Raw genomic sequence first — 16,187 nt, forward strand, 5'->3', positions numbered from 1 at the left:
TATAAAATCAATGTATGTAATGGAACCATCTTAAGGGCATGGAAAGCCTGGATGCTGATGGTGAATAGCAAAAGGACTGGCTGTTGCTAATAAGGGACAAATTTTGTCCACCCTTGGTTACCTTGGGAGACTTCCAGGTGTGCTGTGGTGCACTGGGCTGAGCAGAAATCTCACTTTCCTTACAACCTCAAGCCTTCTTGCTGGTAAATTAATAAGTAACTTTGAAATAGTGAAGCTTTTTATGTTACTGAAATACTCAAAATTGTAGCAGGCCCCCAGGCCTTTGTTCTTCCACTGACTACAGCCCCATAATCAGCTGTAATCAGATTTTTGTGTTTTATTCAGGCAGATGTTTGTTGCCCCAGACCATGGGAAATTCTTCTGACAAAGTGTGCCCTCTTTAAAATGGGAACTCGCAGTGTCACGTTGAGCTTTCAGACCTGATTTTGCTGAACAAGCAGTGTGCACATACCTGTGCTAGGAGCTTGTCTGTAGCAGCAGCTCTGCTGTTTCACTGTGCCTGAGCAATCATACATGTCTCACAACCCCTGTCCTTCCCCTTGGCTCTGCCAAACAGATACGAGTGCTTCACTTTCAGAATTCATGGTAATCACACTTCTTTCAGGAATGGTTTTAAAAGGGAGGTTCCATCTTTTCTTGGTGAGTGCTAATTAGGATTTCACCTCCTTTTGAGTGAGTCTGATAGTAACAATCAGTGAACGAAGAAATCTAAATTTAAAGTGTTCTGGGAGTTCTTCTCTGTGATGAATAAAAACAAACTTATTTATTTAAATATTTCTACCTTTAAGGCGCAGGCAGAGAAAGCCTGGCTATTGATATGATACTACAGAATTCTGAGTACTCTTTTTATAACATCTTCTAAGACTTACAGCTTTGCAAATAAAACTGCAGTATGTGTCAAGCCTTCCCCCATGCAGTTTTACTCAGTTCAAATTGATGTTTCAATATCCTCAAGCCTTTTATTGTCATCACATTGTATTTTCTTCACTGTATCTGTGTAAATGGTTTTCCATACTGGTGCCATGTTCCTGTTTCCAGGTGGCTGATGTGCAGAGGGGAGGAATAATGCAGCATACACAATATACACATGTGCTGTGGGAGTTTAATTTTTATCCTATCCCAATGCAAGTTCCCAGTCACAGCAAAGAAATTGCAAACAGTGTTCTCTGTCTCTCTCTTCAGACATAGCCAGAAGCAGCAGAATGATTTTTGAGAATGCTGAAGCTAGAAGAGCTTGCAAAGCTATACAGGCTAACAGTTACTAAAAGTGGTAGTAAAAGTTATTCTTGTTCCTTATGTAAATAGTTCTGAGTCAGTTTAGCACCTTCCTTTGTTCAGAACAGACTTGATAAATTTTGTGCATTTTTTTCTATTTAGGTATTTTTTACTTGGAGGGTGGAATAAAGTTTTTCTTCTCCTTCTGCAATGTGGTCTAATTCTAGAAACAAAACTCAGAAAATCCTGGTTCTGCATTAGGCTTCCTTTCAACTTCCCTTGTAACTGTGCAGAAAAGGCATCTTTTCTATCACTCCCTAATTTGTGTGCACAAATCATCTTTCATCAGCTTTTCTACATTTTACATCCACGGTTACTTATAAGCAGGATTTATATCTCCTGTTAAAGGCCAGATGGTAGCAGCTCTCTGTTCAGTGGTAATGGTGTAAAACTACAAGATGTCACTTTGCTGTGTGGAAATAAAGTGCTAACGATTTCTCTGCGCAAAAATTCTGCAGCCACACAGCTCCATTACTAATCCAGTCTTACAAGACTGCTTTGTGATAGAGAAAAATGATCCCTCTTCTATGCCTCCAAAACTGAAGTACAGAGAAATTGTACAGAAGGTGCAAGAAACACTCTCTGTACTGATAGGAATGATGTAAGTGCAGCTTTATGATAGCAAGGTGCTACATAACTAAAGAAAAAAACTGCAAGTTGTGCTTTAGAAACTTAAAAGGGTGGCCCCTCCCCTTCTCTTTTTCAATATGAATCATGTTAATAATGAGCTTGTTTACAAGTGTGGTCAGAGTGGAAACTGTTGTGGATCAGTATTGAGGTAGAGCAGGACAGTGGAGCAGAGTATGTGAGAAAAATGGGACAGATAACTCTGGAGAGGAGATAACCAGTAATCCTGATCTACAGTTACTAATTACTGGTTTTTGGAAGGCTTTTGTTGTGGGGAAGGTTTCTTGTTTGTTTTCTACTTGCTTTTCAAATTCACATCCAAGGAGTGATGTGTAATTAAGTGTATGTGTACACATTGACTGGATTAGAATTGCTGTTTTTTTTCCTCTCCTTGTTACATTGGTGTAGAATTTATTCTGTAATTTATTTTCTGCTTGGATTTTGCATTGTAGCTTTTTCTTTCATATCACTTCTGTAAAATTGATCCCAAAATGTAATGCTTGCGGAAGAGAGAATGTGAATATTGTGGGGGTGGGGGGAGAGAGACATTTTATTTTCTACCCTTAAAAAAATGCCAAGAAATCTATGCACTGTGTTTGTTGCTATTATTTTACATGTTTTAAAACTGTATACCAGCATATCTGTCCTATGACTTACTGTAGGAAAAGATAGGGTAGCTCATGAGACGTTTGAAATATTTATGAGGCTAAACTGCCAGAATGGCTTTGAGTTTGGTCAGAGACTGACTGCATTTTTGCCTCTTGACTCTCTCTCTTGAGAAGCAAACCTTCATCACCATTCAGAATCTCCAGTCTGCTTTGTGGCTGATTCTTGAAGCCCAGGATTGTACAGAAATCAAATACTTCAAAGGCAGAAGAAAATCATAGGTACTTGTATGTTCTGGTGCTGTTAATAACGTGATGAAGCTGGCCTTGTGTCATCTTTATTTTCCTGTTTTTTTTCTCTTTGGCTGAACTCATTTTTCTTTGCTTTGTTAGATTTCTTTGCATTGAAGTGATGTGTGCAAAAGGCAGAGTCTGGCTCTGGTTTACACTGGGACTTCATTTTCTCCAAAACACTTATTTCCATTGACTTTGAAGTTTGAGGGTTTCAGCGGCCCAAAACATCTTTGCCCATTAGCTGCATTGAAGTGAGTGGGTAAATTCACACCTCATTTGGTGCTGTATTGCTTGTCTGGCTGCAGAACAAACAAACACAAACCCCGTGTATGTCAAAACTGACCACCGGCTGTGCAGCCAGGGCCGGGAGAGCTCAGCCTCCCGACCTTGCTGCAGTGGCAGGGGATAAATAAAGGATAAATAAAGGATAAATAAAGGCTTTGGCCGGGCTGGGTCCAGCTGAAGCTGCAGGGCTGGGCAGAGCACTCCCACTTCCTCAGATGGACCTTTGGGCAAGGAGAGTGGCTCAGGAGGTGTTGGTGCTCTGGGGAAGGAGAGTGGCTGAGGAGGTGTTGGTGCTCTGGGGAAGGAGAGTGGCTGAGGAGGTGTTGGTGCTCTGGGGAAGGAAGGAGAGTGGCTCAGGAGGTGTTGGTGCTCTGGGGAAGGAGAGTGGCTGAGGAGGTGTTGGTGCTCTGGGGAGGGAAGGAGAGTGGCTGAGGAGGTGTTGGTGCTCTGGGGAAGGAGAGTGGCTGAGGTGGTGTTGGTGCTCTGGGGAGGGAAGGAGAGTGGCTGAGGAGGTGTTGGTGCTCTGGGGAGGGAAGGAGAGTGGCTGAGGTGGTGTTGGTGCTCTGGGGAGGGAAGGAGAGTGGCTGAGGAGGTGTTGGTGCTCTGGGGAAGGAAGGAGAGTGGCTGAGGTGGTGTTGGTGCTCTGGGGAAGGAGAGTGGCTGAGGTGGTGTTGGTGCTCTGGGGAAGGAAGGAGAGTGGCTGAGGAGGTGTTGGTGCTCTGGGGAAGGAGAGTGGCTCAGGAGGTGTTGGTGCTCTGGGGAAGGAGAGTGGCTGAGGATGTTTGGTGCTCTGGGGTAGGAGAGTGGCTGAAGAGGTGTTGGTGCTCTGGGGAAGGAAGGAGAGTGGCTGAAGAGGTTTTGGTGCTCTGGGGAAGGAAGGAGAGTGGCTGAAAAGGTGTTGGTGCTCTGGGGAAGGAGAATGGCTGAGGAGGTGTTGGTGCTCTGGGGAAGGAGAGTGCCTGAGGAGGTGTTGGTGCTGCACAAGTAGGGAGTGGAACAGCCAGAACTCACTGTGCCAGTGCCCATCTGTCAAAGCCAGAGGGACAAGGCTGAGTTAACATTGAGCTGAGATAAATGCTCTGAGTAAGGTCTTGTCCATGCTCAGAAAGTGGCAGAGTTAAGGAGAGCTGACTTAAAGCATGAGGTGCATAAAAAAAGCCTCGCTGAACACTCGATTCAAGAGATTTGCTCATCACTGTGGTACCTGGATTTTCCTGAGTGCTTCTCCATGGGCCTGCCCTTTCTCTTGGAAACTCTTGTGGCGCTGCAGTGTGTGCAGCGCTGGCCCTGCCAAGCCTGGCCTTCCATCTGAATGCTCCAGAAGGAAATATGTAAAAATTTTGCAGGCTTCAACTTTTGAGCCTTGTTTGTTTTAAAGATGAAAAGTGCATTTTGTGTAAAATCCACTGAAATATGTGGAAAATCTTATTTTGCAGAATCCAAGAGGTTTGTGTGCCCACGCATCTCTATTGTCCGTGTTGATGATTCTGCACATAGCTGGTTTTCCCCCCCCCAGTGCTCTGTGTGAACTCTGCACAGCTAAAATTGATTCTCATTCCCTTGATGGTTAGTTTGCAGAGTGGATTTTATTCATTTGGCTTCTTTGACCTTAGCTAGACAAATGTATTAAAATTCCTATTTGAAACAGAATAATTTACAGCAACTTATCATAATTTCCTTTACTGTAATACTCTTCTAAAAGCTTGAAATTAAAATTTTCCCTCCTGTTTATCTTCACTTAGTAGTAGATTCTGCAGCCCTTAATCTGGTAGGAGGTGTGTGCCTTTCACTGTGAGGACACTGTTCCTCACTTGGCACAGCGAGATGTTGCAGTAGGTTTGAGAGGCATTGTCTTTTACTTTCAGTGGATGGCTTTCATCCCTTTGCCAGATTAACAGTATATTTCCCTCCAGAAACCAGTCTAGCTTCCCTTTTTATTCACCTTTCTGCTTCCAAGGAGAACTGCTTTGCACACCAGACGCATTTGTATTTACAGATAAAAAATTTTTGAGTTAGAGTAAAATTGAAATCTAAGGTGAGACAAAATACTTAATCTTTTAAGCTGTATGCACTGTGGGATAGAGTGGTTCTGTCTCTTGATCCCTTTGCCTCATTTAATGGTACAGGACTGGAATCCAGCCTGCAAGACATCAAATCCACATAATGAAAAATCTGGCCAGCACCCAGGCATCTTCTGTGGCTGAAGATGTTGCTTTACAACTACCCCATAGCACAGCCCTTCAGCTGTGTAAGGAAGCCAGCAGCCTAAAACACAACAGGCATTTCACAACAGTGTGGAAAAGGTGCAGGTTCTGTCTGTTTTAAGCTGAGATCAAACACCAACCACGACAGCAGAGACAGAAGAGAGAAAGCAACACAGGAACCGAGGTAGTGGCTGGCTTTGGTCTTAGTCTCCAGTTAAACATTTGACTTTGAAGGGGTTGATATTTGTGTCTGTGTGTCTTCAGTGGGAATGTAAGTAAGGACAGGAGGGTGTTGATTTTTAGCAGCTTAAATCTCAACAGTTCTGGGTGCATAAAGGACCTTGAGGAGTGTCCTGGCTGTGGTTGTTAGGCAGCAGCATGGGTACAGACTGGTGTACTGAAGACAATGTGGAGGACCACTGCTCAGCTCCTTCTGCAGGGATGCTGGGACAAAGGGCTGCCAGGCTCTGGTGTGGGCGTGCCCAACTTGAGTGAAAGCTAGTTGTAACAGAAAAATATTTTATAGGGAGATTATTTTAAAAAATACCAACAGAAAAACCTGTCTGGCTGAAAGGTACTATTTCTTTGTGTGTTTTCAGCATAAGCATGAATTCAGCTATACTGTAGATACTGTAGGTTTGTTCTTTTACCTGAAAGCCATGCTTAAAGCAGTCAGAATAAATATACTGTTACTTCCCAGTTTAGCTGATCTTGAAATGAATAGTTAAAATCCAGTTCCAGTTGCTGCTTGGCATCTTAAAAGCAGCAGTTATTGGCAAAATTTGTCTAGGTCCTTAACTGTTGCTGTTCTTAGGGAGTTTTTGGATCTTGGAACAGCAATGTTTCATCAATTGTATATGCAATGTATGAAGTTTGTATTTCAAAAACTTTCCAGGTTTTAAAAGCTGTAAGATTTTTTTTTTTTTAAATTTAAAAATAGAAGTAGTGGTCTTTCAGTTCGGTTGAGTTTTTTTTTTCTTTTTTTTTTTTCCCCATTTTTGTTTTTGGTTTATTTTTTGCCATATCAAGCCCCTAATGTTGGCAGGAGATTTTGCTTTGTGTGAAGTATCCATGAGTAAACATACTTCTTTTCTTAGACAATACTTGCTGCTGGATATAAGCCATGGGTGTTACTTTGGGCATTAATTGAAGGCTTGGTCAGTTTTAACTTCCTAAAAATGATACAAATTTTTAGACTTTGGGTCTTTTATACAAAGAACTGTTGAGCAGTAAATGGAAATAATCTGAAATTGACTTCTGTAATCAGAAGTGGCAGCTTTTGTTTCAGGAGGCAGCTTGGAAGCAGTGTAACAACTTAAACAGATTGAGCTAGAAGAGGAAGAATTATTCTAATTTTGCAGTCTTTGGAACAGTCATTTAGCTGCAAATACTGACTGAATAATTTTACTTCTTATGTCTGTACCTCCAACTTAAAACAGGTCTTGAAAGGTCACTGACCAACATGAAATGGGGCATCTCATGGGAAATGATCATTGCAGTTGCCAGTTTCCTGGAGACCACATACAAAAATTTTGTAAATCTAGTAATTTTTTCATTAACATGCAAGAAAATCATAGCTTTGATGTTGACAACCATCTACATATAGCTTCCTGCAGCTAAATTTGCCATGTTGGCTCATTCTCAATTTTTACATTTTGACAGTCTCACTAAGCTTGGAGAATATGAGGTCAGTTGAGGCTCTGGGATTTTTTTTTTTTTTTGCTTGGTGTGTAAATGTGTGACTTTGGCTGGGGCCCAAGTTTCAGTGCAAGGTTCCTGTGTTTCTCTGTGGTGTTTTGAGGCTGGGCCTGCCTCAGATTTGCAGCAGCTGGTGCAATGCTCTGGTTTTGTGCCCCTGGAGGGTGGCAGGAAGATGTGAAAGGTGTGCTGCTTCCAGGAGTGTTCCTGCCAGGACCTGGCTGCTTTGCTGAACGCAGGTGATTCCATCCTGCTTGGTCATACAGGGGATGCCAGAATCAGGGCAGAGAGAGCAGTTCAAGATCTCATCCTTCAACACCTTCCTCCCCCAAAATTGAGTTTATACTGCTTGATGCCATCTCTGCTGTGGCTGAGAGCACCTGGAGATATTTGCAAAGTCTGGTCTCCTGGGCAGTGACAGGGGCAAGGAGCTGGCACAGCATGCCATGCTTTCACTAGGCACTCTCCACCCCCCCTTTTTTTTTTACTCCTTGTGATATTAATTTACAAAAGCAAAAGGAGGCTGCTGACAGATGAGGAAGCTTTAATTGGGGAGCTCACTCTGCATAAGCCAGGAGTGCCTGTGTCTCAAAATAAATATGGATTAATTTAGGGCTCAGTAGAGTGATCATTTGGAAGACTAAATGTGAGTTTGTATCACACCAGCCCTTCCACACTGCTCCTATGGCGTGGACACAGCTCACCAGGAAATCTGCCCCTCATCTTACTGAATGTTTGTGTTAGGGTACAATCTTCTGTGGGGTTCTGTGTAACTCCAGAGTTTGTGCTGTCTTTACATCCTCAAGCATTTATTCAAGCTTTTCAACCTTGCAAGTATGAGAGGCAGACTGCTGTGTGTAATTTAGTTTTTATAGGTATCAGCCTTTTTTTTTTTTAATTCTAGTTTGTATAACAATCTCAATTCCATAATCTGGGCACCTGAGATGGTGATAGGAATTTTCCAGACAAACTCTATGAGTTGGTACCATTCCACCCATGCTGCCCACTCAGGAGCTTTTAGTATGTTCACAATTTATGTGCATCTTCAAATGGTAGAAATTGCTTTGTGTAATCTAAAACATGCTCTTAAGAAATAGAAACAAACAAAACCCTGGTGCTTTTGGTTTGGGAGGGAGCTTTAAAAGACACATGGTGGCAGATTCTTCTGCTTCTGCTTTTCCAGATCTGTAATCATCTTTGGGATGTGTCCATGGATAGCAAGCAGAGGAGGAGGATAGAGGCATTCATGCATTGTAGTTCTGAAACTTGCTTTGTCTGAGTCCTAATGTGGGCATTGGAATTTCTGTGGAACAGGAGTATAAAGCTTTGTTATGTATCGGTGTGTAAATGTCAAACTTGCTCAGGCAGTAGGTAGGAACAGCAAAGTTCATCCTTTTCTTCAATTGCTCAGGTAGGTTATGCAGCATTTCTTAAATATTTCAGACAAATTGGAGAAGGAAGTGTCTATTGTGAATAGTTGATGTTCCCAAAACAGGGGTTTTGGTGCAAGATACAATTTTCTGTTTTGCAGGAACGACAGAAAAAATAATTTTTAATCTCTGTTTTTTGCAGACTGAAAACCAGTAGCGCCTTCTGTTTGAATGCTGTTTGACACAGAAATAAGTTATGTGAAAGGTAATAGGGTCAGATTAAAACTTTTGGTGTGCCAAAAAGTCTCTTCCGTATTTTTTAGTACAAAAAGGTGTTGTTTATGTGGGCATTTTTGATGGGCTGAAACTATATTTCAGGCAGCATTTGTCAAAGAGTTTCATTTTAGTTTTTTTTTTAATACTTCTTACCATGAGAATGCACCGAGCAGTTATACTTTAGTGCTTCAAAATAAGAAGGAATAACACTCAATTAGGCATCCTCAGTAATGCATGTACATTATTGTATAGAGGTTATTTTTGGTCTGCAGGTAGAGGTATGAGTAGGACTAAAATCCAAGGGATGGTTGATGTTGCTCAGTGTCTGTCTTGAAGTCACTGTCAGCACAGTGAGTTCACAGCAGGTCAGGTCCTGGCAGGCTGTGCCAGCAGGTTTGTGGAGTTCCTCCTCTGCTCTGCTCAGCAGCAGCACCCTACCAGCTTGAAACACAAAGCTTTTTTTTGGTTTAAAAAACCACTGTCTTTTTAATTGTTAAAATGTAGACCAAATATTCTGCCCAAAGAGCATAAAAAGGAAAATCAGGCATCTGAAAAAGATCTGGCTCATGGCAGCTCCTTGCTGTGAACTTTTCGCTGTGCAGCAGCACTTTCCATTGAGGGTTTGTGTGAATGGCCCTGCCAGCCCTGCTCTCCCTGCAGTCAGCCTGAACACACCTGGCTGCTTGTTGGGGTTACACACCAGCCTTCCTGAGGCAGCTCCTGGTTCTTCAGGCATCCTGTGGTCTGGAGTGCTGCGTGCTGTTTGGAGCTCGCTGTGACTGAGCAGTGCTGCAGTAGATGTCTGTCTAAGGGGAGTGGCTGTGGGTGTGCCAGAGTGGGACGTGGTCCTTCTTGTGCAGTACTGAGCCCCTCCTGGTGACAGCAGGGCTAAATTGGACCAGGCAAAGCAAGCTCCCATGGGGGGAGCAGCTGGATGGGACTGGTCAAGGCTTCTTTGTGCTACTGCCAAAAGGATGTGAAGAACACAGTTTCTGAAGACTAGGGTCAGTTCGTGTATTCTGCAATGTAAAATTCTATGGCAAAAAGCTTTAAGACAAGACTTTGCTAAATAGTTTGGTTTTGGTTTTTTTTTTTCCTGCAATAACTCTTTGAAAAATGAAATAAAATCTGCCCTTGTCATTTTTTTCCCTGAATAATAGATGAACTTGGGTTTTGTTTAATTCCGCTCATTCTGCAAACTTCATTTGCGTTTGGTTTGAAAAAAAATCAAGTAATCAGCAGTACATACTACACATTCCACTCTCAGCCTTGCAAATAGATGCTGTGCAGATTCAGTAGGTCTGACTGCACTCGTAAAATAGGTCAGAGTGTCTTGCTTTTTCCCTATTTTGTATAAACCAAGCAAAGCCAGACTAGAGCTTCTTTTGAAAAGCAAAGCATAATCTTGAGATGTAGGTCTTGTAGAGGCCAGTCTGTTTAGCAGCAGATGTATTAAAAAAATCTAAAATTCACTTCACAGGGTGAATTCTGGTCTTTCAACTGGCTTGTGTAGTCTTGAAAAAATCTGTAGAGACCTCTGGTGGGAAGAAATGGAGGAATTTTCTGTGTTAGGAAGTGAAGGTGTAGAGGTGGATGGATCTCAGTTGTGATATCCTCTTGCTTTCCCTGTTTTAATGATTTCTCTTCTGAAATTTCTCAGGCTTGCCAAAACTACTGAATGGCTTTAATGATGGAAGAACAAACTCTGCCTTATTTTAGGGGCTTGGTGCATAGTCCAGAATAAGGTGTATGAGAGAATGCTCCGATAGTCTGACATAACTCTGTGGGATGGCACAGGCCTTGCTCAGGAATCTTTAACTTCCACCACGGAAGGTGAGGTGGGGAAGAAGACCCCAAACCCCTTCCTGAAATGCACAACTTTCTCTTGTAATGTACTTCATCTTATAATTATCTCAGAGGGGTTTTACCTGCAGTACATTTTATTCTCTTAATGTCTCTGGCTTTTGCAATCAGTGCTGTACCTGCGCTCACGGCTCATTTGGCAAATGCATCAATGCATGACATCATTCCTACAGGGTCTCTGGGCCTGTTTAAAGCATTGGCAGTATCTGACTGCACTTCCTGCATGCAGTTGTAGGCAGCTGTAAAATTTCATTGAGGGTGCCCAGCAGGAAATTCTGAGGGGAAAAACCTCAGTACAAGGCTCGTGAAAGGCCATGGCCTGATTAGTTCCTTGGCTAATGGTAATAGGTGGCAATAGTGCAGGACCCAGTGTAGAAGACTGCACTGCAAAGAGTGCTTTTCAAAGTAATTAGCTGTAAAATGAGGAAAGGCAACGTTCATCCCAAATTAATGGTGGTATAGAACCAACCACATTTATTTTTAAGAGACCATTAGAGAGCCATGCTGGCTTTTCAGCAGCCACATAGAAAGCTGTGTGCTAGTGGGGTCGGAGGATTGGTCCCTAATGGAAATCATGCATGGCATGCTGGGATGCACAATACAGAAGGGACAAAAGGTTATTAAAAAAAATTATTATCAGAAGTACTTTGACATTAGTCCTTAAGTGATTATTTTAATCCTTCAATAGGTGCATCTGCATGCTATTGTGCTAACACTGCTGCTTCTCTTATTAATTATATTCTTTCAAGCTTGCTTCACAAGAGTAATCTAACAGCCTGTACTAATTAATGCAGTTCAAATCAAACATAATAAAAATAAAACAGCTCAGCTGAAAAAGAAAGAAAAGGAGAGGGGAAGGCAAACCTCAACACTCAGGCAGTTTGATGCCAAAACAAACATTAATGTTATGTACAAACAAGGTATCTTCTACATTTCAGGCATTTAACAATTATTGAGTGTTATGAAACGTAGCGGTACCTTGCAGCTAAGAAATCCTGTTTTCTGCTTTCCCACCCTTCACCAAAAGGTTGTTAATCATTGGTCTTGCTGTTGGCTTCAGTGTTCTGAATTAAAGTGCATTTGCAGATCTTTCCAACAACAGATTCTAACCTCAAGTCTTGTCCAGCTTTTTGTCATTGAACAGTAAGCTGAGTGGAGAAGTGTGTCCTGGGTAATGTTATCAGCTTCTGCTGAAAGGTTTACAAAACAAGAGTTCACAGGAGATGGATACCTTTCATGTCCTCCTTTTGCAAGTGATGTTTGGAGAGTTCTGTAATCAAAATATTGTGCCAAACACTTCCTAGAATGGTCAGAGCAACCCGCAGAAGACCTTGAATCTTGCACAGCCTCCTTTCAGTCGGTAAAATTTGTGGTGTATGAGGGGCTGATCAGATAACAGTTTCTTCCAGTATGCAGAATGTTTTTATTACATTATTTAATAGCTGTGGATAGGGCAGAGTTTGATTCCAGTATTTATCTTTTTTTTTTTTTTATTGGTTGTTTGAATGGGAAAATGGAAGGTACCAGAATCATTGCTTCCATCTGATAGGAAAAGCAGGCTTGGTTTTGAATTATAAGTATTTTATAATCTGTATTTTGGATCCCATTTTAATTGCTCAGTTTCACTTGTTTACTACTATGAGTTGCCTTTCTTCAGGAATAGTTTCTTTGTGAACCACACAGTAACAAGTAAATAGCAAATACAGGTTTATGGTAAGTTTTATAAAATATGATGTTTTGGATCCAAGCTGGATCCTTCAACCCCTGCCACTGGATCCATGCCCTTCCCAATGGCAGTTCCTGATGTGCCAGTGCTGATGGCATCCTTTGGCTCCCCCTCCCAGGGGAGTGCTGCTGCTTTGGCAATGCTGCTGTGGTGGAAAATGCACCCCAAGGCAATGATGGCAGGTTCCAGTACAGTATTAAACACTCCTGCTGAAAGGTCAGTGGTGGTGAATTGATGGATTGATGCAATTACATAATTCCAACTAAAACCCAGTTCTCTTCCCCTGCTCCAAATCCATTGTCTTAAGGTTAGCAGTGTATTATTCCTTGCTTTAGGCATACTGGTGTTGCTGGATAAGTGATTGACTAAAAGCTATTGGGTTTAAAGAAATGAGAAATGTCATTTGCACAGGAATTTTTTAAAAAAAATATTTTTATTGCCCACCATTAGTGTTTGTTCAGCTTGCATCGTTGTGGATTTTGCATTTGGAATTATATCCAAGTTCAATAAGTAAACTTATAAAGGATACTAAAACTGGTCTCTAGACGTAATTCTTCAGAGGTGATTTTATTTGCCTTGGTTATTGACTAATGACCAGCTGAGGTTTATGATGTTAAAGGAGGGGAGAAGTCTGAAGTAGGAAATGCTACCTAGTGCTTTCAATTGGCAACGTGCATTATGTGATATCAGCCATTTCCTAGCACTGAGATATCATTAATAAACTTGAATGCAAATTTGCTGATTAAAATATGAGCTGGGCTTTTTCTTCTACAAGTGTATTGCCATAGGAGAGTGATGAACAGATTGTGGGAGAAAAGGTTGCTCTTGGTTTTCTTAGTCTGACAGTTCTGTGGAGATATTTTAGAATTGCTAGATTTGTGACTTCCTTGAAGAAAATCCCTTAGAAGAACTGCTATGCTTTTTGTTAGGTTTCAGTGAAACATGTGGTTTACAGAGAGGGGACACTCATTCTTTGGGATATTTTCTTCCCACCTCATCCCATTCCATTTGCTAAATTTTCTGACTCCATATTATGATGACCTTCCTTGGTTTTTTTTGTTTTTTTTTTTTTTAGTTCTTTTTTGTTTTGGTTTTGGGTTTTTTTTTTTTTGTGAAGTACCTCTGTATGTGGATTTCTCTCCTACCTGAAGCTGAAGAAGCAAATTCTGCTCAGTACTTAACAAAATAAATATATTGGTGAGAGAAGTGAGGGGAGCAAATGGTGCTCCTGCATCAGCGCGGCTTGGTCCTCTCAGCCTGAATTAAAGCTTTAATTGGCTTTTTCATGTCGGTGCATTTCTGTATATTCCTGGCAGAGGGAGTTCTTCAGAACTGGGAAATGTTGCTGGCATGGGTTTGGATTGCTTTGCTCAGGGGTGTGTTGTTTTTCCCTGCTGGCACAAATACAGTTCCCATCAAAGTGAATGGGCTGGTGCTGGTGTAAGCCAAAATGAGAACCCACCACCAAGTGAGCAAAGAGCTTTGAAATCCAGCAGGATGACCTCATTGCCAAGCAAGATTTTGCAGAAGCTGTGAGCAGAGTCAGCCTGCAATTTAAGTCACCTAAACAAGCCACAAGAGTGAATTTACAGTTTAAAATACAGATTATTTCACTTTCAATTAAATAAAAAAGCCAACAAATCTTGTGTTCTCATTTCCTTTGCAGGGTCTGCCTGTAGCTCAGGTTTTTGGGAGACCTTTAGTTCTGGTGGGGTTTAATGGTGAATCATGGGTGAGGTATTGTTTTTATTATAATGTGCAGAAATGATCAACAGCTCAATGGAAAAGTATGTATGAAAGGAAATATGGCCAGCACATCAGTGCCTAAAATGATTATTAAACCAGTTGGGGTTTCATTTGAAATGGTGGTTATTAAGTAGGCAGTCTGCCTGTGATGAAATAGCAGAGGGAACACTGCCTTTACTCAGAATATTTGTGTGGGGAATTTTGGGTGCATCTTTTAATCATTATTTGAATGTATTGTATCTTGACTTTTTCTTGGCTACACCCATCTTCCCCCCTATGATTTGTTTGGCTGTTGGCTTTAGAAATGCAAGGGTTCTGACACTGGTGTCTCAAAAATCTGAATAGCAGTTTTTTTCCAGGCAGAGTTGCATATGCAGGTTTGGTAGTTTTAAGTGGAGATGTGAACACCATTGAAAATCCTTTGTGGGTGGGTTTGCAGCTGGGCTTCACGATGGAATTCGGGTCATCAGGCAGAAAACAAAGCTGGAATGGTGTCAGGAGTCTGCACAAGAGGGTTATAGCATGGAAGTGGGACCAGAAGTGTGCTCATCATACAATGGGAAGTGTATCATGGGGGGAGGATGGGAAGTCTGGAAGTTAAGTCAGTATCAAAAATCACTCAGACACAACTGTAAAACCAATAAGGTAGATATAGTAAGGGTAAACTTACTAAGGTAGATGTAATAAGGGTTAACCAATAAATCACTCCGAAGAAATTTGAAGAGAAAGTAATTTGTACTGGAAGGGTTGTTTATTGAGGTTTCCATCTACATTCATTGCAAATACCAAATAAACAATTGCCTGGGAAACCACACTGATTTACAGTGTATTGTCCTTGGAGTATAAGTTGAGGAAGTGCTGATTTACCTGTCATTGTCCAAGGAGGCTTTAAGGAGTAATATGGAACTTGATTCTCCTGTTCTTTGAGTTAGTTATTCAAGTAGAAAAATAATCCTTTGTGTAAGAAAAAGTGAAATTATCTTCTTTCCTTGCTACTTAGCAGTAACTTTTCAATATATCTGCATAGAAATTCAAGCTAAAATTTGCACTAATGTTTATTTTGGGTACTGGAATGTTTCCAAGGTGTCTTTGTAGTCTGGATCTTGTTCTCTGCCCCATGGAAAAGTTTCTGCTCACATGTGCTGCTGGCTCTGGGGAAAGATCCAGAGGCAAGGAGAGCAGGAGGATAACGATGACATTACTGTGTGGACTGGAGGACAACCTGGCTCTATAAATACACATTATTTTTCCTGTTAAATGACTGATGCTGAGAGTGGTTTTTAGATGAGCTATTTTTAAGAGAGCAAGTTACCCACTAAGGATGTCATTATGTGTTGCAAGAATTTTCAGATAAGCTGTTTACATATTGATCTTGTATATTAAGCTGTTTTTTCCTTATCTTCAACAGGCAGCCAGATAAACTAGTGGTGGTTTGGACAAGAAGAAGTAGAAGAAAATCCTCAAAGGTTAGTTGATTCCTTAATAAGTCGTAACTTGAGTGACAAACAGGGTCAGTGGTTTGAGGGACTGTTTTTCTGAATGTGAGGAGCAGCCAAATGAATAAATGAAAAGTATTTTAGTTGTTGACTTTTCTTTTTATTTCAGTTTATCCATAAAGTTCAGAATAAACTGCTGTTGATGTCAGTGGTAATTTATGGGAACTCTTAAGTCTGATTTCAGCTTTGATTATTTAACAGAACTATAGTACTGTCAGTTCAATTCAGTTATTAATTGCTAGACCTAATTAGAAAAGAGAATTGGTTCCTTTACTAGAAGCATATTTAAACAAACCCCAGCTAATTAAAAAAAAATAAAGAATCTGACATCCCTGCAGTACGCAGATAAAGCCTGAATGAGAGGCTATTTCACAACCTGAAATGCTACAAATAAAAAGAATAAAAGTAGGGTCTTTCAGCCCAGCAGTGTGTCTTTGAAGTGAATATTTACATTTTACTTCTGCAAACACCGTGGGCAAACCTGTGATTTTGTGTTTCATGACTAATAACCTGGTAGCCTGAGGAATGGGAAGCCCTGAGTGAAGTCTCTCCAGCGTCTGGACACTGATAAAGTTTGTCTTTCTTGGGGACAGGAGTGCATACTGTTTTCCTCTTTCCCAGAAGCTTCTCCTCTTGGAGATGACTTGGTATTACTTGCTCATTCTCTTTCCCCATGCTGTGGCCTCTTAGCCTGGTTGGAT

General features: G+C 41.3%; 1 protein-coding gene across 11 annotated transcripts in view; it reads left to right on the forward strand.

Moving 5' to 3' along the window:
* Positions 1-16,187, forward strand: part of EHBP1 (EH domain binding protein 1) — a 211,109-nt gene that overhangs the window by 23,547 nt on the left and 171,375 nt on the right. For all 11 annotated transcript variants that reach the window (XM_021555826.3, XM_077781833.1, XM_031504209.2 and 8 more), the window contains one exon: positions 15,399-15,456. In XM_021555826.3, coding sequence (XP_021411501.1) covers positions 15,399-15,456 — 58 coding nt within the window. The remainder of the gene's footprint in view (positions 1-15,398; positions 15,457-16,187) is intronic.

This window comes from Lonchura striata, chromosome 3, assembly GCF_046129695.1.
Source record: "Lonchura striata isolate bLonStr1 chromosome 3, bLonStr1.mat, whole genome shotgun sequence".
Classification (NCBI taxonomy): Eukaryota; Metazoa; Chordata; class Aves; order Passeriformes; family Estrildidae; genus Lonchura; species Lonchura striata.